General features: G+C 47.1%; 1 protein-coding gene across 3 annotated transcripts in view; it reads left to right on the plus strand.

The window, feature by feature from the left end:
- Positions 1–23179, plus strand: part of ClC-a (chloride channel protein 2) — a 167321-nt gene that overhangs the window by 92812 nt on the left and 51330 nt on the right. For 2 of the 3 annotated variants that reach the window (XM_037412450.2, XM_075891422.1), the window contains exons 3-6: positions 7730–7880; positions 18125–18256; positions 18815–18943; positions 20051–20184. In XM_037412450.2, the coding sequence (XP_037268347.2) occupies positions 7730–7880; positions 18125–18256; positions 18815–18943; positions 20051–20184 (546 nt within the window). Of the gene's footprint in view, positions 1–6719; positions 6811–7729; positions 7881–18124; positions 18257–18814; positions 18944–20050; positions 20185–23179 lie in introns of all 3 variants that reach the window. The other variant, XM_075891423.1, reaches the window with a different exon arrangement.

Consider the following 23179-nt stretch of genomic DNA (forward strand, 5'->3'; position numbering starts at 1 on the left):
ATAATGTTGCCTTGTGTATATACAAGAAGCTGCTCGAGCTGTGCCGACAGGTTTGTGCGAATCTGTACAGCCTTCAATCCAGTCCGATATCTGACTTGACCCGCTTGGTTCAGTCTTCCTTGAGTGTCTATATGGAAGCGCACGTGCTGCCTCCATAGTTATACAGCCTCTGTAAAAGGTATACCTCCCGTTGTCTCACAGCAGACGACGTCCACGGAGCTAGCCCGTTAGGAAACGCCTAACACGGTTAAAGCGCAAAGAGGGATGCCTACGAGCTGAGTGTTTGATCCCATGGCCCTCGCGACTAGTGCTCGCGCGGTCATTGATAAACACGAGCCGGCGTTCGTGCGTGCGCAAGCGTAGTACATGCGGCCCATCCTCGAGCACCTTGCGGTGCCGCGACGGACGTCCCCGGATAAGGGCGAGCACGCAGTTCGGCGCTGCTTCTCTGCTGCTCTCCCGTGCCCGAGAGAATCTCGAGTGGTCCTCGGTATCCAGGCGGAGGCGCGACCTACGAAACGAAGGCGAGGCGGGTAGCGATATGGACGATTCGCTGACGTGCGATCTCGAGCGCGTTGTCCCCAATGCGCAAAGGCGTGTCCCGCTGCCTTCGTCTTGCCTTGCCTACAGCTGTTCGCGACCTAAAAAGAAAGAAAATTAAAGAAAAAGAGAAAGGAGTCAGTGAGTTTAGCGCTTTGCCGTAGAAAAGAAAAAGAAAAACAGAACGCAGTATTATAACGCTGCCTTGAAGATCGCGAAGCAGTGGCCAGTCGTCGTCGGTGCGCAGCCACCGATAACGCCTCGGCGGTAACCTTGTTGCAACGGCTTGTCACCGAGACGGCCGCTGTTGGCTTGCGGAACGACGAAGAATCGCCCTCTTGACATGCGCGACAACGCACGTGCTGCGTACGACGCGGTGTGTTATTACGTTCATCTTTTATGGTTGCCTGCTCTGAATCATCGGCGTCTGTACCGTTTCTTTAGTCTCCCTGCTGTGGAGTGTGTTGAGAAAAAAAGTAAAAACACGTTTGACTCACGGAAGCCATATCTCGCAAGGCTGGGTCGAGGACGCAGTGCGTCCGTCGCACCCTTTCGGAGGAACGAAAGGAGTTAAGGTGTGTACTCCGCAGTTCAAGTACACACACTGAGTGGTTCCCTTGCAATGACATAGGACGTAAGGAAGCTAATCCGCTAAGGTGTGGAACGTCTTGTTCAAACATTTACAAAGTTAAGTTGAATCGGGTGCAGGATTGACGCAAAAGTGAGGATAGAATATGAATGCCCATTTTCATTAGGCTCAACTGGTCTGGAGTGGCCTACGAGATGGCGAAATACGGGACGAGAACAGCAGCACCGTATAGAATCAGGAGAGGGCGTGCGTGTATTAGCAGATAGAAAAGCAACAGGAGGTCAGTAAAATGGGCGAAATTACGCCGTGATGCTACCAAACGCTCATCGAAGTGTGTTAAATCTTGTGACGTATATTCCCTCGTTTAGATTCAGTATCAGTGTTCTCAGACTGTGTCAAACTCTTTGTGTATACCTTTATTCATGTCGATATGCTTCTCGTATGAAGGGGAAACAAATTCAACGCAGCATGATGTATCGTGCAAATATTATCTGCTCTAACCGCATTCTTGACAGTTTGGCAAAATAAATAAATAAATAAACAAATTGATAATTCCGGTACGCGACCCGATAAATGGGAATTCGTAAGCGATTTTCTTGCAGTGTCAAGGCTGGGATGCACATGGATGGGTTGATGGACTAACTATATCGCGTCCCAGCGGATGTAGCCCTCAGTGTTCGCCGCCCCGCCGCGGTGGTCTAGTGGCTAAGGTACTCGGCTGCTGACCCGCAGGTCGCGAGTTCGAATCCCGGCTGCGGCGGCTGCATTTCCGATGGAGGCAGAAATGTTGTAGGCCCGTGCGCTCAGATTTGGGAGCACGTTAAATAACGCTATAGGTGGTCGAAATTTCCGGAGCCCTCCACTATACGACGTGTCTCATAATCATATCGTGGTTTTGGGACGTTAAACCCCACAAATCAATCAAATCAGTGTTCGCTTGCTGTGGTGTCTCGCGTATCGACGGCCGTTCCTTCATACACAAAGGTCACCCCGCGAGGGGTAATCACCGGCCTACCTTGGCTTGATTTCGACGCGCCGCCGATAAAAGGGAACTTGCTCGTTTTCAAACGCGCACTCCCAGACAACCGCCCCGCGGTATACTTTTTGCACATTCAGATTAGCTCAATCGGTTTGTGACTCGTGGTCGCGCAACGACCTCTGTATACTGGATGTGAGCGTGCCAAGGACGGCTTTGTCCAGTTTATAATAGTGCCTTTCTGTGAACAGGGCTTATCTCAAAGCGGTGTGTATGGCAAACCATACCCTCGCGCTTGTACGGTTTGGCGCCGTTGTGCTGTTTTATTCAGCAACAGCTGCGTATACTGAGGGAAACAGCGCAAAAAAACGGGACCGAGAAATAATGAACACGTGACGCAAGCGCCTGTGTCGTGTGTTCATTCTTTCACGGTCCCGTTCCTTCAGTACCATGTACCAACTGGCCCTTCAAGATACCCTTCAACAGCTACGTATTTGTGAGAGCGAGAAACGAGGGTCAGATGCGAAATAATGAGAAAGTCCGAGATATATTAGAGAGAGAAAAACATTCATTGTGTCTAGCGGAATGTATACCGTGGTCCTTATCGAAGGGTGCGTGCCATGTGTGGCTTATGTTTCTAAATTTTATTATTGTGTCACTGCAAAAAAAAAACAGATAAATATGTGGCTCAGTTTCTCTTGGTACGTTTTACCGTTCTAAATCAGTAATGACTGTATTCTACGCTGCTAAATAATCAAAGAACTGCCTTAGGCTGCTTGGCTTTTTTTCGCTCCCATTTCCTCTTTCAACCAATTGGTATTTTCGCCCTCTATAAAGAGAGAGAGAGAGTTCATACGCAAGTACTCTTTGTGTACAGCAATGTGACTGGACTGGAACAGCTATACAACGCATGGATACATTTGAGGAACCGAGAAATTCTTATTTCATACACGGGTTTGCCACCGAGGACTACAACGAGCTTTTTATAGCCCAAAAAACACGGTATATCTCTCGCGACGATGCATCTGTAGGAAGGCGCCGTAATAAGAAGACAGAGAACTCAGCATAATCATTTCTGACACCTCGCGATGGCAGGAAATGGAAGTGTATTTTTTTATTTGATTTGTATACGCAGAAAAACTCGAAGACACTGACTAAATAGGGAAAAAGCAGCTGACAGCTGCGACCTAGAAGGGCAGAACGCCGGCCGGCTCCCTCGGGAAGGGAGAGACGTAGAGGAAAGGAATACAGGAGGGAAGAAAAAGGACAAAGAAGAAAGAAAAACAATGAAAACAGAAAGAAAATGCGTAAAGATGTAAATAAGGAGATTCACACGGATTTCTCAGAAATGAAAGCTTCTTATATAGTTGCAGAAAAATTCGTCCTGGTCCGGGGTATGGATTCCTTGTGAATTTCCACGAGGAAATCTGTATGAATTGTCTTCTGGCCTCGTACTACGAACGGGTGGTTGTCTGCTTTCCCTTTCTTTACCCTTCTGCCACCTTGCGGGTTTCCGCAGAACTCGTTTGCAAAACACAAAAGAAATTGTCACATGGAAAAATGTCTATAAACGCGAGGCCAAATTGGTTTTTTTTTTAAAAAGCTAGCAGGGCTTGACGGGTCTGGTCAAGCCTAGTAGCACATCCTCCTGGGAACAGGCGATCGTCAAGGGTCGTGCACCCAAGTCCGATAAGTCCATATTCTTTTGCGAGTGGTGCTCGATGCGCAATGAATCTGGGACACTTCAAAATAATGTCTATAGTGTATCACAGGAGCCGCACGACGAACATAACAGACTGTCTGCACGTCCTTGACGATGTAGTCGTTCGCGAAGTGATAGAAGACCAACTCTTTGTTTGTATAAGAGAGCTCTGTCACGACGAGGCAATCCACGACTACGAATACGAGAAGAAGGGATGGAGGGTTATGGCTTTCTGATGTCACTGTTACTCAGTTTTCTTATCGACGAACGCATATAAAAGAAAGGAACATAGACTCCTCCTATATGGTACACGTGAGATACGATTTCAGCCGCATAAATGAAATCAACGTGAGGCTTCCGGTGATAATGTATCGCCCCATAGGTGCCGTGATGCGATAAGTTTTGTGCGAAGTTTGGTTGCGATCATAAGGAACGACGCTAATAATGACTTCACAGCGGCTGTCAGACGATTTAAACTAAATTATTCTGCCAGTCACACTGTGCTTGTTCGTAAGTATTACGGTCCAAGCTTAAATTAACCGACTCAACGTCGTGTGTATAGCTCCGCCTGCTGAGAACACGCTAGCCAAACATTATAACGTAGCAAGCGGCCTGGGATCTACAAGTAAATCTCAAAGGCAGCTGGAAATTTCTCACTGTTTTTGCTACAAACGATGCCATAAACCTAAATGAGCGCACTATACACCCCAAGTCCACGGCCATTGGTTGATACGAGCATCGTGAACATGGCGTACGCCATCTCGGAGGCCATGTCGTGAGTTGCATAGTTACTGTTGTCGCCGCGGGAGGCCGCCAGGTATTCGTGCGCTTACTCGCGATTACCCTTAATGTAAGCCACGCGTGCGAAGGAAAATGCGGGAAACAATGAATCTGGAGGTCATTACGCACGATGACGAAGGGACAAATCGTGCCCCCTTGACATTCCCGTATATCTGCGTAGCCTTCAGCACTCTCGTTTGAGAAATCTCTTGAAGCGTGCGGCAAATCTCTGTAACTCAGCTCTTACTTGACGGATTCAAGGCATTTTTGATTGATTGATTGATATGCGGGGTTTAACGTCCCAAAACCACTATATGATTATGAGAGACGCCGTAGTGGAGGGCTCCGGAAATTTAGACCACCTGGGGTTCTTTAACGTGCACCCAAATCTGAGCACACGGGCCTACAACATTTCCGCCTCCATCGGAAATGCAGCCGCCGCAGCCGGGATTCGAACCCGCGCCCTGCGGGTCAGCAGCCGAGTACCTTAGCCACTAGACCACCGCGGCGGGGCACAAGACATTTTTACGGCAGTCGATTCGTGAGGCAATAAGCACCCTTGGCGAAGCCATTCGATAAGCACTTGCAGATGTTGCAGGGTCCCATTAAGTGTTATGATTGCTGCAGAAGGCTTGTATATCGTGAGTGAACTTGTTAAAAAAATTGTTGTGTGGCACCAACATAACCAGGCAAGACAAGCAGTTTTCGCAAAATAATGCCCCTTATCAATTGAAAGATTAGGTTCGACGTAGGAACCTGTTTGCAGGACAAAGATCCCATATATAGCGTGAGTGACTGTAACTGAAATTTTGAGCGTATATATCCTATGATGAGGAACGCCTAAGTTGCATTGCTCTTCTCGGCATCGCAGTTCAGCCAGCTACGTGGTATTCTTTCGATTCATTAATTTGTCATTGGATTTGTCTCGAATACCAACCGTTCTTCGTATCTACTGTTCATGCACCGTAACTTCGAAGCGAGACATGGACGGGAAGAAGTGACAGGTTATTCTGTGCTTAATAAGTCAAAATTAACGTGTGGGATTGTGGTCTAAAACAAACGTTGTCTTAAAGGCCAACTTCGGCGATTTTTCGACCATGTCAAGGTAATCGTGTTTCTATTTTCCTGAGACACTCTTGTCATGAGCCCAATAGCTGAAATGCTCAGGAAATTCGAAAATATTTTTGAATAGGCAAAAATGTGTAATACCAAAACCGAAACCCAACCGGCCACCCTGTCTGTGTATGGCGTACTATTTGGTAAGAACCGGAGGCCATATACTGGTCCCGCCGGCGCAGAATATGAAAACTGTGATAGGCCATCGAAGCGCCGGCCAAGCAGCACACTCGGAGGAAGGAGGAAAGCTTTCTTGTGCGCCAAACACCACCGCAGTCGCCTTGTGGTCAGCACAACAAACGCTCTAGCGGCCATAGCAGTGATTCCATCGGCTGTGTCACTGTGACGTCATGCCAAACTCGACGTCACACAGACAGTGTTGCCAATAATTCTGGCAAGCGAGGTGAACTTTTTGAGGCAATCTTTAAAATTTATTTCCAAGCAATCAGCGTATTTATCGAGTCTGTAATATGGCACAAATGACGAAAATGAGCAAAGGAGCGTACTCAGCGAATTTCATTGAGATCCATTGACCCCAAAAAATCGCCGGAGTTGACCTTTAAGCTGAAGGGGCACTATATACGGTAGGTGCTCATCAGACCCGGAGTGCATAAATCACACTGTGGGGTGTCACGCACCTAAACTGGCGCACATTGACAAGGAATCTATGCGCCTTTAGTTGAGATCTGCGTCTCCCATAATCATATGTTGGTTTCGGGACGTTAAACTCCAACAATTATTATTATTATTGTTAGGTAGTTCATTTCGGTCGTGGCCGCATTCCATATACCAGTGCTGGTTCCGGCGGGATATACAGTTCCCATTACTGATGTATGGTAACTATAGTCGGCCGTGGGTTCATTTGTGCATACGAACGTAAAAAGGAGTTGGGTAATCAAGAGTGTCGGAGGTGTGTTCCACAGCGTGTATACTTGCATGCATGTTATAAGAACGCATGTTTCGCCACCGCGATACTCGGGCGCCTATCATTGTCCGAAGGAACTGCGCACACGCAGGCTGACCGACGTCATCCGTGGACGGCGCCGTACAAGCTGGTCTTCTTTTGCCCACGACCGCTGACCGCCGCGATGACCTCTCACTACACGGGTAAGTAAGTGAGGACTTGGTGAGGACTTGGGATATTGCAGCGTATAGTGCACCTTAAATGCCGGAACGAAGCTGTGCAACACCGCATAAGACGGGATGAGTCTCTTCTGCAAAGGGAGCATAAATCGCTAATACCGAAGCGTGTGTTGTCTCGCTTTCAACTTTTCATTTTGTTTTTAGATGCTTGAAATTCGCCGCGGCTGAGTGTTTCCATTCCGAGAGGTATACGCGCATGTGTGTACATAACGTGAAGTTAGTTGCTTGTATATACTTCCTTTAAGCGCTGTTATTCGTACTTCGAATTAGGGCAGACTGAACTGACTATAGTTACATTCTGTTGCATACAACAACTTAATCTGTTTATTCTTCACATCACATCCGATGCTTTCTGTTTACTAAGAGCTGTGTGTTCGTGTACAGCCTGATGCAACCCGTTTGCAAAGAGCATGTTTGTACTGTTTCAAGATTAGCATTTCAGTTCAAGTCAAGACCGACTACAAAAAAAATAGATGAGACAAGCACTTGTGCTCGTCTCATTGTTTGTGGTCTGTCCTGGCTTGTGCTGAAGTTTTCACCGTAATATTCTGTACCAAATTTACCGAGATTTGAGCTAATGCTGTGAGGTACTGATGCGTAATGCTATGTGCCAAAGGCTTTTTGAGATTTGTGCTGACTTGGGAATTATTTTGCCGTATTCACGATCGTGCTAGTCCTCTATCAAGAAGTCGAGACTGACTTAGTAAGATGCCTTTAAAAGTTTAAAAAGAAACTAAACGAACAATACAGCCCAACCTATATTTGTTATGTTTTAGAATTTTTGACGACTATTTTAGGGTAAATACTTACCAATTACCAACCTTTATATATATATCTTTATATTTGAAATAGCGATGCTTTCGTCCTGGATGTGCTGTTGCAGATGTTTGGTCAGTACAAGGAGGACCTAGGAGCCTTCGCCAAATCCGAGGCGCTTCGGCTAAAGACTCTAGAGAAGCTGCGCAAGAAGGAGGAGAAGCTCGACCAGAAAGAACTCAAGCCGTACCGGCCGGAGTGGCAGCGAAAGTGCTTCGGTCAGTATGCACACTTGTCATTTCTTAACCTTGGGACCCGGTAGCTCATGGAAAGGCGCTACGCTGATTGGGAGTATGTGAGGATTACGGAGGATTCATCTTTCATATTTGCATTTCGGATTGTCATTGCTGTGGCGTGCTGCCGCTGCACTATTCGTGCAGCTGGGTTTGGCGAAAGGTCGTGTTGGAAGAGCGTTGTATTTTGGTGAACGTGCTGCTAACTAAATTAGTGTGCCCATACTAGCCTGTAACATAAAAGTCCAATCGTATGCCATCCGTAGAACTTGGGCGTCCGGGACAATAAAAAGGCCGACCCCACCTGGAGCAACTGAAACCGTGAACGGAGAGTTAAACCAATTCAAATGAGAATCTCGCGCGATATTGCCGAACACAAGTGACGCAGATGCCGAACAATTCGTGTCACCCGTCCAAATTTGAACGTGACCCAAAGCAGGGCACTTTTCGTAGAATCCAAACGCACGTCTATTCATGGAAGGGGCTTTGGTGCACTACGTGGTCTTCTACCACGCACTCAAACAAATGTCCCTCGTTCAAATAAGAGCCGTCTCACGGGACGCAAGAATGTTTCGAGAAATAAAATGTGCGTAGCTTCTTCTATTTCGGGAACCAAATTTGCCGAGGAGCCGTGGAGGGCCACGAACAGACCCGGACGGCTGGATGTCGAGCAGTATTGGGTTTAGCTTTGCGCTCTCAAGCTGACTGGGCTTGAGGGCCCTGTTGGCTTTACCCACTGTGTTAAACACCCGCGCTTGTACAGTGCACTGGAGGGTGTTGTACCGGTGGTACAAAAGAAACTAGTGTAAAGGAGACCACTCTCCGTCAAGGCATTGTTGAAATGTTTTCGTGACGTTTGGATAAAAGCCGCCTGTCGGACGACTTGTAAAACCGACGTCGAGCATTACGCACTATAGCGAATTCCGACTTAGTGAGAAATTATTGCGAAACACCTGTTTTTTTTTTTTTTTTTTTTTGGCGATCGCTCGATACGCCTTACATGGGGCCTTGGCAGACACTGACGGGTGCCGACGTGCCATTTCCGTCCAACAACAACTTTCAGGGAAGCTGCAATCAAAGTTTCCCTCTATAGCATTCCATATACGTTTCTGCATCACTTAGTCAACTCCCAAGGATATCCTGGTGCGGAGTTCATTTTTGTTCCACGCTATTTATTTGTGAAAATTCGTCTTTCATGACGTACAGGCGGACACACGGTTTATCGTCGAGTCGCCATAGAAATGCTTGCGCATTTAAACAAGTCTCACGAGGTGCCAACGTATACTCTCATATCTTATAGTGCGTACAGGATAACCAGTCATTCAGAGGCAGATCCGCCCGAGGCGGCTCCCAAGGACGACTTGCCAAAGCGTATATAGTGTGCGCCTCCATATGCGGCCTTGTATATACGTGTCTCTGTGGTCGCACCTTGTTCTTGCCTTGCAGTGTGGCGCGGGAAAAAAAAATAACACGGCAGCGCCCTTGGCCGGATGCATGCGCACAACACTAAATACATTAGCCGTGGAAGAGACGTCGTGCACCACTACGTATACTTGCGGTATAGGGACGCGTTCTGTGTATACGCAACAACGCCCTTCAATGGCAGCGATCGCCCTTGCAACTTCAATCCTCGGGAAGGAGGCACATATAGACAGTTAATCAAATGCCTTGGCAGAATGATTGAGTGAGCTGCCGCGATGAACGTTTATACATGTAGGCTGTGTGGCGCAGCGCTTCCTGCAAAATGTACTTTCTAGGGATAACTGTGGCGTTTATGCTGGTTGTGGTTCATGGCATTTAATGAGGATACAGTCATATAGTCTTGGAAGTGAAACCCAATGCAACTCGTGGAAAAGTGGTGCTGAATGACTTCCATATAAAGCATTCATAATAGCCAGAACGTTTTTTTGTATAATCAAATCAAATCAAGTCAAACTCTATTTCGTCCACAAGTTAGCGTGTTGTGGAACACGAGGCTCGAGAAAAAGTAGAACTATCCACTTGAGAAGCCTTGGGCCCCCGTTTTACAGGGGTTTAATTAACTTAAATAATTAAAAGTTAACTTAATTACCTAAAACACGTCTTTCTGTGTGAGCCTAAAATGACCCTTGTGACTTAATAATAATGAGAACCAACAGGCAACGATGCCAAGGAAAGTACGGTGCATGTTATTATTAGTAAACGTAATGTAATTGTGAAGCAAGAAAAGTGGAAGAAAAGATAACTCGCCATGGGCAGGGGCCAAAAAGATAGCTTGCCGGCGGCAAGTTATTTTTTCGTCCACTTTTCTTTCTTCACATTTACATTACAATTACTTCTCATAGAATTCCCTATATATACTTTCCTTGTGGTCATTGTTTGTTAGTTTTCATTAGTATCGTGTCTTAAGTTTACACGTCTGTGACTTTATAGTGACAGCGATCGCCCTTGAACAGTTTTAATGAACTTGACCCTTTTTAACGGAATATAATTAGTGAAAATGAGGTGTCGGTCAAATATTCACCAGTGTGTACTGAATTAACGTTCCTCGTGCACACATCGCCAGGGAAATACTTTGGCGTTGCGTGAAACGACACCCGGAATCGAGAAGGAACATGGGGACACCGCACAGCGTGACTAGCGACATGCTTATTTTGAAAACTAGGCTGCTTATAAACCACAATAGCCAGGCAGACAGTTTAACACGTGGGAGCACAAAAAATGTCACTCTACCTTAGCCGAAACAAAACGAAGATAATACTGTAAATCACCGCTTACGCAATGAACCCATGCTCCTTGGGCGACAATGCTGTGGGTGGCTTGTTAATACAAAAATTACCAATTGTATCGATACGTTACAACCAAACAATGACTATGTTGTGAAACAGAGGTCGGCACCAACACACATGGCTGTAGAGTGCAAAAAACTCTTCCGGTGGCTGCTTATTTGACTTGGTAAGTGTGTTCTCTCAGTAGCTCATTCACTCATCTGCTGATTGGGCCGGCATATTGTTGCCTGCGGCAACGAAGGGAACGTGATAAATCACAAATGTGATTCTTTCTTTTGTAAACCGTACGGGAGAAACTGGCTGTTCTGAGTGACTTGATCGTGGCCCCCATAATGTGTAGAGGGGGTAAAAAAAGTAGTGTACAACTGCCCAAACTCTACAATGAACGAACTTCAAACGGCAGTGGAGGCTCTTGTGACACGTTAGCCAGGCATTGCAGCACACCACACGACCTGAAACTTACCATTCTCAAAGTCAGCCAGAAATTTTGCCCTCTCGTGTCTACAAGTCATGCCATACATCCGAATTCACTGCGATAGGCAGCCCCGCCGCGGTGGTCTAGTGGCTAAGGTACTCGGCTGCTGACCCGCAGGGCGCGGGTTCGAATCCCGGCTGCGGCGGCTGCATTTCCGATGGAGGCGGAAATGTTGTAGGCCCGTGTGCTCAGATTTGGGTGCACGTTAAAGAACCCCAGGTGGTCAAAATTTCCGGAGCCCTCCACTACGGCGTCTCTCGTAATCATATAGTGGTTTTGGAACGTTAAACCCCACATATCAATCAATCAATCACTGCGATAGGCTGACTTGAGCATCTTGAGATTCATAGTTACCATAGGCGCCGCACGAGGCCGCCACGCACCTGTGCTCGTGCTCGTGACTGCGCGGAAAGTGCGCTCGTGACGTAACTTTCTTCCCCTGCGCACTCGTCGGGACGAGACAAAGTGACTACAGCATTGGACAAATCTCTAACGGATCCCAAACATTTTGCTCTGGTTGATTCGTGAGGCTACAAACTCTTTTATTGAAGCCATTAAATGGCTACTTGGAAAAGGGATGCAGGGTAAAGGAGCTATGCTGAAGAGCCGGGTCCCTTTAAAGGGGCCCTGCGACACTTTTGAGCATGGTCAAAAACGCTGCCCATCGGTAGTAGAGGCTCCCGAGAACACGCGAGCCAAATATTCGAACGCGGCGTGCGGATTTCAATTCACAATAAGTGATCAAAGTCAGCTAAAAATTGATTTCTTTTCTCTCGAGAAATGACGGAAGACGCTCGAAAATCGCGCGTAGAAGGCCATCTGTCAGCCATTGGCTGATTTGAACATGGCGCGCTTGGTCGTTACAGAGATCGCCGCGGGAGGCCGTGACTTGTCCACGCGTGCTCGTGCGATCACACGGAAAAAGCCGCGTATTCAAAAAAAAAAAAAAAAAGTGCTCAAGGTCATGAGGCAGGCGTGACGTATTTTCCGTGTCCATGCCATCCCTTCCGGCTTACGCTCCAGTGCTTTCGCTGGGACGAGAGACGATAGTTATAGCGCGAGAACAGAACGACGACACAAAAAGGACACGAAGGACTGCTCGTGTCCTTTTTGTCTCTGTGTCGTCGTTCTGTTCTCGCGCTATAACTATCCTCATGTCATACCAACTAGCCCAAGCTGCCACACTTCTAAGATAGAGAACGCGAATGCAGCATGCGAGAAATCCTTTTAACTCCGCTCGTACTGGACGGATTCTTTTTTTTTTTTTTGTGCGGCGTTGAATTTGTGAGGCAATGGGCTCTCTTAGTGAATTCATTCCATGGTTACTTGAAAAAAATTGTTTCAGGGCCCATTTAAGCGACACCCACCAGCCCCTGTTTTAATTGCACGTTTACGTAGTTTGTTCGTTTTACGCGAGAGTTATGTCATTGGTGGATGTACTGCAGGGTTTTCAGTATCATGAACTGCCCCCATATAATCAATCATTTTTGTATCGACTTAATATCGGCCTCTAACGCGCCTTTAGCGCAGCGCCGGCTGCGTCGGAACGCGTGGCGTCGGCGGGTGGCCCAACTCGGCGCCATCCGCGCTACCCCCGGCGGATCAAGTGGAACGCGAGGCGCCGGAGCGTGACGCGCTTGCGCGGCTTGCGTTTCGTCGCCACCGGCGGAGAGGCAACACCGGTGGCTGCGTTTATTCGGTTCGGTTTTAGGTGTAACCCTCCCGCACACTTCCACGCACACACGCGCGCGCGCGCTTGCGAGGGAGCAGCGCAGCGGTAAAAACATAACGCGCGTTCGGGGTCGCGCGCAGCCGACCAAGCGTGATTCTATACCTGCCGGCGCGACGATGTCGGCTCACGGACACGCGCCGGTGTCCCCCGGGGTACCGCATCCGGACGCGATGCCTCCGTCGTGTCGACACCCTGACAGTTGGCGACAGAAGACCTCCAATTTAATCAGTGACAATCACAAAATGTATTGTTTACGCGACATTGAACTATAGACAGATAGAGAGGAACGCAGAAGTGTGCAGTCAAACCTATAGATATTGCTAGTGCGTATACATATTACGAATAATCGCCTATAACGAAGTAAACGAATCATAGTCGCGCCATTTGCAGAGTAAAGGGCGCTTTTACGACTTTTCGGTTAACGACTCTCTCGTCGGCGCGACTTCATTATGACGAGCACTCACTGTACACCGAAAGAATCAACGCATGACTGTTAGTTTGGCTCCATGACCCAATTTTTTGCTTTGATATTGTCAAATAATACTCCACTCTCCATCCAATGTAGAGCAGCGCTTGCCAGCTGTTATATACACGCCGTAAAAAAATACCCACGGGATTCAAACGGCAGTCTTTCTCAACTTCAAAAGATTGAACAAACTTTTTCTAACGCTGTATATAGCCACGCATGTCTCTACGGCATTTAATGTTGGAGACAAGCGTGCATGAATAAACCGACCACCATGCAGATACCTTTTAGGTCAGCATGATCTCTCCAACATTTACGAGTAACGTAAAACACAGCTGGCCAGCTGTGACACGGAGGCACAGCTCGCGCTTCTGAGTCACGTCAGGCAGGCGTCAGTAGCCAGTGGAGCGCTGGAGCCCCACTACATCGAGCTCACGACCTTTCGATGCGTCTGCAAAGAAAATATGACCCGCTGTTCAAAATTAAGCTTTACGCCCTCTCAGTGCAGTCATTAAAAGTTAGTTACCGTCGTTAATCGGGTGACTGACAGCGATAATTATTGTCTAGCCTTCTGTCCCCAATACATGCATAACTTATCAGTAAAAGTGGTTTTTACGTATTTTTCCCAGTGCAGAAGTTTAACAAAACCATAAAGCTTAATTTTTGAACACCCGGTGTATATCTGCATGCATGTTGCAAGTCTGTTGGACCATGCGCCTGTGGGGCCGACGAAGAGGACGACGAGCTGTCTCTGCTGGGCTTCGAGGCGCCTCGAAATTTTAGACGCTTGTTATCGCAATAGCACTTATTTCCTTTTTTTTTTGTCCTCTTTCTTTTCTCACTTTCTTGCTCCTTATCTGCTTTTTTTAGAGGGGGGGTGTTCTTTGTATATTATTAGTAATGGGTTGGTAAGCAATAGTGTGATTATCATTCATAGGCTGCGATAAGTTTTTTGGCCATTCCCTCAGAGTGGGTACGTGCCATAGTAGACCGGCCACAAGCAGGAAAACGAACGAACAAACAAACAAACAAACAAACAAACAAACCGTGAATTGGTCAGCGCTGCGGCCGTTGCCGTCAATGTATCTTTTACATAATCCACGGAACAATCGCCTCGTCGTTCACGTACTATACGTTCTATTCCCAGCCGCAGCGTAAGCATGTCGACGTCAGCGCCGTGTACATAGATTTGAGTGCACACTAAGGAAGCCGAAGTGGTCAAAATTTCCGCAGCCCTCCACTGCGGCGTTCCTCACAATCATGTCATATGGTTTCGGGACGTACATCTCCAGGAATTATTATTTACTAAGCGTTATATGTACATGATCAAAATTTAGTTACTGAATAGAACTGCCGTACCTCCTCTTTCTCTCCCCCCTCTCCCTCTCTCTCACTCTCTCTTAATCAGCCCCGCCACAGTGGTCTAGTGGCTAAGGTACTCGGCTGCTGACCCGCAGGTCGCGGGTTCGAATCCCGGCTGCGGCGGCTGCATTTCCGATGGAGGCGGAAATGTTGTAGGCCCGTGTGCTCAAATTTGGGTGCACGTTAAAGAACCCCGGGTGGTCGAAATTTCCGGAGCCCTCCACTGCAACGCCTCTCACAATGATATGGTGGTTTTGGGACGTTAAACCACACATGCCAATCAATCAGTCAATCAATCAATCAATCAATCAATCTCTCTTAATGATTTAGCTAGCTACACCAAGCCTCAAAGGCTATAGCTAACGAGGCCAGCCGTGGCGTGCTCACTCGGGCCTGCCACAATGGCCGGAACGAAGCGGCAACGCCAGCTGTCTCGCGTCCGCGGCCGTGGAATGCCGTTTTTTGCTTCCTTCATTTATCTCGCCTGTTTCGTCACAGCGGCAACGTTGGGGCAGGATTCCCTCGTCATGCGCACGCATTGTTTTTCTCCGCCGTACAGGTGCGTGGTGGTGTACGACGCGTCGCAAGTGAACATATAGCACGGTCGCGGCGAGAACCGCCTCGTATATGCGCCTGTTTCGGAAGTCGTGAACTCTGATGGGCTGTCAGTGATCGTGTTTAAGTTCCGTAATATTATTCCAAGGCGTTTCTGACCCCATTGAAAAAAAGCTAACGTAGCGAAAAAATAAAAAAACAAGACAAAGAAACATAATCTCTAATAGCTTACTGGGACGAATAAGAGAGGCACACGAATACAAGCGATGTGCGTGTCTTCGTGCGTCTCGGCTGTGATTTCTTTCTTTTTTTTCGACAGGGGCTCTATCGAAGTGGTCCCTGTTGTAGCTTTTCATTTCTCTGTCACCACGTTTGAGAAATGTGCGCCTCAAACTTTGCGTTTGGTGAAGTTACCTTTAAGGGTATTTAGAAAACATACAAGATTTCATTGCTTGTGATTCATGCTTTGACGGATATCACCGTTTATTTTGATTTGTACACATACAGCGCATGCTATAGTCAAATACCGTTCGACTTTTTAGTTGTTACATGGCAATAATTATTGTTGGTGTTTAACTTCCAAAACCACGATATTATTATGAGAGACGCCGTAGCCGAGGCCTGTGTTTTTTTAACGTGTCCCTCAATCTATAAGTACGCGGGCCTCAAGAATTTTCGCCGAAACTGAAAATGCGGCCGCCAATTGCCGAGATTTGATCCCGCGACCCGCGCGTCATTTTCAGGTATACTACAGCGAAGCTCGATACCTCTACAAAGTGGAACGATGCGGTGGTAGTGAGCGCACGCGAGTTGTAAACGATGAAGCAACACTCGCATGCGCAGCTATAGCTCACATAAGCTGTTTTGTCGTATGTTTTGTCAGCGTATAGCTAGCCACATACGCTGCCAAAAACCCGAAGAGAAGCTTGTGCAAGTACCCGCGCCGCTCGAGCGCTGACTTTAAGGTCGTGATATCGAATCCCGGCCGCTGCGGCCATGTTTTCGGTGTTGGCGAAAAAAATGCCTGAGGCCCGTGCTTTAGATTTCGGGGAATGTTGCAGAGCCCCAGGGGGCTGCAAACGGCGTCCTTCATAATTATATCGGGGTTTTGGACCTCAATCCCCAATTATTATTATTATTATTATTATTATTATTATTATTATTATTATTATTATTATTATTATTATTACACTAGCGCTAGCGTTGACGCCCTTTGAGGTAGCGTATGTTAACATTACTTATTTATAACTCTTGCGCACTCACAGGGACAGCCACATTTGCCCACTTCCAAGTCGCATACGGCTTCGCTCAACAATTGCATAATCGAACGGTATTGGGCTAGTAGGTGCTGTATGTTTGTGAAGTGTAGGAGTACGGTGTACGATGCGTCTGTGTCAGACACGATGTTGCTTGCACTTCGTAACAGAGCAATAAACTTGCACAAATTGGTATCGCTCATTCAGAACAACGTGCACGAGAGGACTCTTGACTTTACGGCACGTTTAGCGGAAATAAAGCTATATTCCTTCGGCATTGTCCTCAGAACGCGGCTCGTGGTACGTCCCGCCAAAGATATCGTTTGACAACTTCACTTTAAAGCACACGTTTGTGGGGTTAGTCAGCGGCATGATGCGAAACAATTGTGAACGTTGGCACAAAAAGGTTCCGACCGCCGGCCCATGTTCGACGGCCGTGTCCCTATAAGTATCTTTGTTTTATTGAGAACTGCAGCGCTTAACTATTCATTAAAAAAAAATCTGACAGTGTTTGTTCGAATGTGTACACAACCGAAACTTTTATAGAGCGTGGGCGTCATCATGAGGACTTCCTTTCAACCAATTCTACTCTCTATCTCTCTATCTCCCTTTTTATCAACGACGAATGATGATTATGGAGATGGCGCACTGGCGGAGATCTGGTCGGACCAATGACGCACTAGTAACGTGAAATAAAGGTTGTTTAATTAGAATTGACTCGTTGACATTATTCCTGGGCCCTTGCTTTCGACAAAAGCAAGCAAGCAAACAAACAAACAAAAAGGAAAGAAATCTCGCAGAAAATTCGGCAAGCGAAATTCCGGTATTCATGTTGACATTAGGAGAAGAAGATACTGAACTGAGCAGGCGATGTATACGTAGGGCAGCAGTTAACCGCTAGTTTCTTATAATGACAGACAAAGCTACGTATGAGTGGCGGGGTGCAGCTTAGCAAATGACAAATTTGAAGAGCGTTAAACGGCGTGACATACCCTAGAAACATTCACACACACACACACACACACACACACACACACACACACACACACACACACACACACACACACACACACACACACACACACACACACACACACACACACACACACACACACACACACACACACACACACACACACACACACACACACACACACACACACACACACACACACACACACACACACACACACACACACACACACACACACACACACACACACACACACACACGCGCACACGCGCGCACACGCGCACACGCGCGCACACGCGCACACGCGCACACGCGCACACACGCACACACGCACACACACACATATATATATATATATATATATATATATATATATATATATATATATATATATATATATATATATATATATATAGATAGGACGAAGTCGCCATGCACTAGGCAAGAGTGAAAGTGCACGAATATATGCGGTAGGGAGGGACCTTCTCGTCGCTGCAGTGGACACCAAGTAAGCTGCTGGAGATGATTACGAAGTACAATTCAACCTGACGTTTCCTTTAATGCGTAACACATCAGTGAGCTCTTTTAGTTTCGTTTTGTGCTGATCCACTGTATGCATCCCATACTCTTATGTACCCACAGACTTCTTGTCCAGCATCTGGAAACACACGTTCGCCCGCCTCGGCGAGGACTGGGTCTTCCTCATCCTCCTCGGCGTCATCTCGTCGCTCATCAGTTTCTCCATGGACTACGGCATATCCATGTTCCTCAAGAGTACGTTGTGTTCGCCTTATACGACAACTGCGGTGTTCACAGATTTGTAAGGGACGACTTCGTTGAGCTTTGCCATGACGTGACGGATAACGTACATTTCCTACAGTTAATTTCTTATTCCTCGATTCTTTTAGATTGACAAAGTATACTTGTCTGTCTACATTGCACTTAAGATTCATTTTGATGCAGAAGCTTATCTTGTATTTTCAACACTTCTAACGGAAAGTAGTGCTGACAAAAGGGAATAAAAAAAAAATAATTGGACAATCGGAGCATTAGCTGTAGCGCTTCTTGATGTTGTCTTTCCTTTTGCGTGTCGTAGCGAATGTTCTCACCGTAATCGATGGCATCTGTAGTATCTCAGCTCTGACCTTGTGAAAGCTCAGTTAGGTTACGGTTGAGGTAAATGGAGCCTAGCGTTAATTGCTACTCTTAGTTATCCCATTTCCTCCTATTTTAAGTGTGTATGTGTGTGCGTGCATGCAGCGAGTATATATGTTTTAGATGCATAACATTTCATGTATCGTTCTTGCGTCTTTTTTTTTCTTTTCTTCGCAGCAAGAAGATGGCTACACAGAGATCTGACGGACAATTTAATATTGAAATACGTTGTCTGGGTTTTCTTCCCGGTATTATTAATATTATTCTCATCTGGATTTGCTCACACCGTAGCGCCGCAAGCAATAGGTACGTACAAAAGCAAGGCCATAGTCATGTACAGTACATCGTCTGAGCGAATTTCCGCGAGAGACCTGTGCAATGTTACGTTTGTCTCTAGAGCTGGAACGCCTAATTAAAACGCAGTGACGTCATAGTCGAATCAGATGTTTATTCAGGCACGAACTGTCAGGGATACAATTTGAGAAACAAATGCTGCAGTCAACTTTACTAGCGATGTGGCTTTATATACGGACTGGGGCGTGCCTACATGGTACCCACATAGTATGCTGACGTAACACATAATATAAAATTGGTGTCAACCAATTAGTAACGAGCCTTCGGGAATTCGTGTAAGGGAAAATGACTCGATCGTTAGGTACCATCGAAGATTTCGCGCAGCTTCTAATGGCGCGCAGATCACTATCGGACGAAGTACAGTGAGAGAGAGAGAGGGGGTTTCTGGGTTTTCATTATAGTCATCTGACGCGACCGGTAGCTTTCACTGCGTCGGGGTATAACTGCACAAGCGAGCATATAGAAAAAAAGTATAGTATTGCTCATTTTTCTTTGTTTCCCTTCTCTACCCTCTCTTCTTTTTACTACTCTTTCCCCTTCCCCATGAGGGTAGCTAACCTGACACGTTTCTGGGTAATCTTCCTGCCTTGTCCTTCCTTCCTTCCTTCCTTCCTTCCTTCCTTCATTTATTCATTTATTTATTCATTAATTCAGGCGTCTTTTCAACCAAGAAAAATAAGATTAACTTTCTTGTTTGTGTTATGTTCAGCGCACCATATGTAACTGAGACTCCTTTTTGTAACTGCACTCCTTTTTAAGATAGGCCCCTAACGATCATCATGACTTATTGTTACCGTTTAGCCCTATGTAACTGCTGTATAATTTTGTGGCTGTTGTCACAATATTTGTGTTCTCTTTATACCCACTTCTGTTAAAATACCTGACGGGATTGACATTATTATTATTATTATTAAATAAATAAATAAATAAACTAACGAGATAAGCTTTGAAGAAGGATTGCAAATGCGCCCGTGTTCAGTTTAGAGGGGTATACTTGAAGAATGTGTATGGGTATACGCTGTGGGTGCGTGCATATACCGACAACCGATCGCGTCGCAGGCTCCGGCATCCCCGAGATGAAGACCATCCTTCGCGGAGTCGTACTTAAGGAGTACCTCACCTTCCGGGCCCTGGTGGCCAAGGTGATCGGCCTCACCTGCACCCTCGGCAGCGGACTGCCGCTCGGAAAAGAGGTGAGCCGCTTCATGAGGCAACCCGCGGAGTTCTCGTATACGCACCGTATACTGTGTTTGCGTCCGCCACGGTGGATCAGTCGCTATGGTCCGGAGGTCGCGGATTCGATCCCGGCGGTGGCAATCGCATTTCGGTGGAGGCGATATGGTCGAAATTCGTGTACTGTGCCATGTCAGCGCACGCATTAAAGGAACACCAGATGGTCGAAATTTCCGACGCCCTCCTCTACGGCGTCTCTCATAATCGCATCTTGGATTTGGGTCGTAAAACCATTATTATTATTATTATTATTATTATTATTATTATTATTATTATTATTATTATTATTATTGTTGTTGTTGTTGTTGTTGTTGTTGTTGTCGTCGTCGTCGTCTTTGTTGTTGTTGTTGTTGTTGTTGTTGTTGTTGTTGTTGTTGTTGTTGTTGTTGTTGTCCGTTTGGACCGTTGTACCTGTGGTAAACGATAAAAATCATTAGATGCAATAAGACCTGTTCGCGTCTGCTGCCACAATAGATAATAAATTTGTAGCTTGAGAGCCCCGACCATGTAAAAGTCGGTGCTGCCAGCGACACTTATCCGAAAAATTACCTCCGGCAGCATGCTTATATTCCTGCAAGCTGGAGTAGGTAGCCAATGTAAGTTTAGCAATATTATCAGCGTTGCGCTTTATAGCGATCAGCAGTGCACCGTGTTGCTACAGTATAAGAATATGATTGATTGATATGTGGGGTTTAACGTCCCAAAACCACTATATGATTATGAGAGACGCCGTAGTGGAGGGCTCCGGAAATTTAGACCACCTGGGGTTCTTTAACGTGCACCCAAATCTGAGCACACGGGCCTACGACATTTCCGCCTCCATCGGAAATGCAGCCGCCGCAGCCGGGATTCGAACCCGCGCCCTGCGGGTCAGCAGCCGAGTACCTTAGCCCCTAGACCACCGCGGCGGGGCACAGTATAAGAATATGAGCGTTATTTGGCGATATCCAGATTAGCACCTGCCGCTCCGGCAATCGCTGCCGGGAATGTTTGATATCGCGAATTATTTAATTCGGGTTCTTTTTCTTCCAATTAGTTGTTTCGTTCGTCTAATCGGCCTCAAAGGGGCCTCTGTATCGCACTTTATTTGTTCATCAACTCGTGTGGGACTCATTAGAGCGTAAGAGTCGCGCCTGATTGCACACTTTCACAACGGCACTCTCCGCGGCGCAGCAGGTGCGTATAACGCAATAAGAAGTAAGTTAGTAAACACGGAGATACGGCGGCGCGGGGAGTTAGACGCTGTTGTGCCTCGCCCAAGTTCCACGTGGTCTTCGCTGCCTGCTGGCACCTGGCAGCTGTTGATGAGTCAACCCTGCACCGGGACGGCGACGGACGCGGACAATCGGGAAAAACCACGTCGCCGGCTCCTCTTGACACAAAAGTCGTTGGCCAAGCTTTTGTCAGCCGCCGAGAGCAACACTCCGAAGCAGCGTCGACCCAGCAGCTGTACGGGGTATTCTGCCTTGCTTGAGTCAACCTGGCTGCATCAGGGAGCGACTTTGCGCATGGGATTCCACGTCATCTCACTGTGGTGCCACGCTGGCGCGTGGGGTCTCCCTCACCAAACAGCGAACTGGGCATGCCTTGCCCCCTTTCCTAGGTTCAGAGGGAGGCGGTGTTTGGCTTTCCCTCTTCGGGGCCGGAGAGGAAGACGACGATCTCATTGGAGTATCCTGCGCATAAATTATCTTTGCAAGGGATCTTGGGAAGGCGGACGATGTATAAAAACGCTAGCGCAGAGGCGCTCGAGCGTGATTCTCTTTTCATGTTGTACCACGCTACCATGTAAATACTGTATATAAACATTTTTTTCTCCTTCTCCGGCTTCTCTACTCGTCCTCTCCGGGGACTCGGATGGCCCGAGTCCGCACCACGCTACCCAAAGGAGCAACAGTGGCTGGCAGCTTATGGGATTCGCCTGCGTCGGCTGCATCGAAGTGGTGAGTGCCGCGTGTTTGCTCTTCTTTTCGCCAGACTCGTTAGCGCAGATGGTCGGTAACGTGGTAGGGTGATTTTGGTAAATTTTGATTCGCAGACCAAGAATTGGGTGGCTCGTGGGCAAAATTACCTTAGAAGAGAAACGGTGTGCATATCTAAGATGGAGAAGTTTAAGGTCCAAGAACTCCTCGAAATTTGTCAGGAGCTGAATATTTCGGTCGGCTCGGTTAAAAGAAAACAACAAATTTTGGAGCACTTGGGAAAAGAGGAAGTGAGTTTAGAAGAGGCCATTGAGGCCAGAGAAACCATTTTGGCAAAGAAAGAGGAGCGTGAGCGCTTAGCCCGTGAACAGAGAGAGGAGGAAATAAGGAGGGATCGCGAGGATAAAGAACATGAAATCCGTCTGAAAGAACTGGAGCTTCGTATGTCCGTGGGAAATCGAAATTCAGGGGGTGGAGAATCAAAGATAAAGGATCTAATCCACACCTTCAAGGCGGGTGACGACATTGCATTATACCTCGTGCATTTTGAGCGAGCATGCGAAAATGCAGGGTTTAGTAGGGAGACTTGGCCACAAAAACTGATATGCGTACTACCAGGCGAAGTGTCCGATGTTATCGCAAGAATGAATAAAGAGGACTCCGAGGTGTATGACAGGGTAAAGGCTGCATTGCTACGAAAATGTCGCCTATCGACAGAGGCTTTCCGCCTGCGGTTCAGGCACTCTAAGAGGGGCAACGAATCTCATTCAGACTATGCCTACCAAATTAGAGCCAACTTTGAAGAGTGGCTCAAAAGCGCGCAAGTCTATGGCAACCATGACAAGGTCATTGAGTTGATGGTACTTGAGCAGTTTTACCGGGGAATTCCCGAGGAGGTAAGTCTTTGGGTGCAGGATAGGATGAAAGACGTAGACATGAACAGGGCAGCAGAACTCGCCGAAGATTACTGCTCACGCCGTAGTCTCCGCAGTACACCACGAACTTCGGGAAAAAATGAAAAGGTAGAAAGCTG

This window comes from Rhipicephalus microplus, chromosome 1 (assembly GCF_043290135.1).
Source record: "Rhipicephalus microplus isolate Deutch F79 chromosome 1, USDA_Rmic, whole genome shotgun sequence".
Taxonomy (NCBI): Eukaryota; Metazoa; Arthropoda; class Arachnida; order Ixodida; family Ixodidae; genus Rhipicephalus; species Rhipicephalus microplus.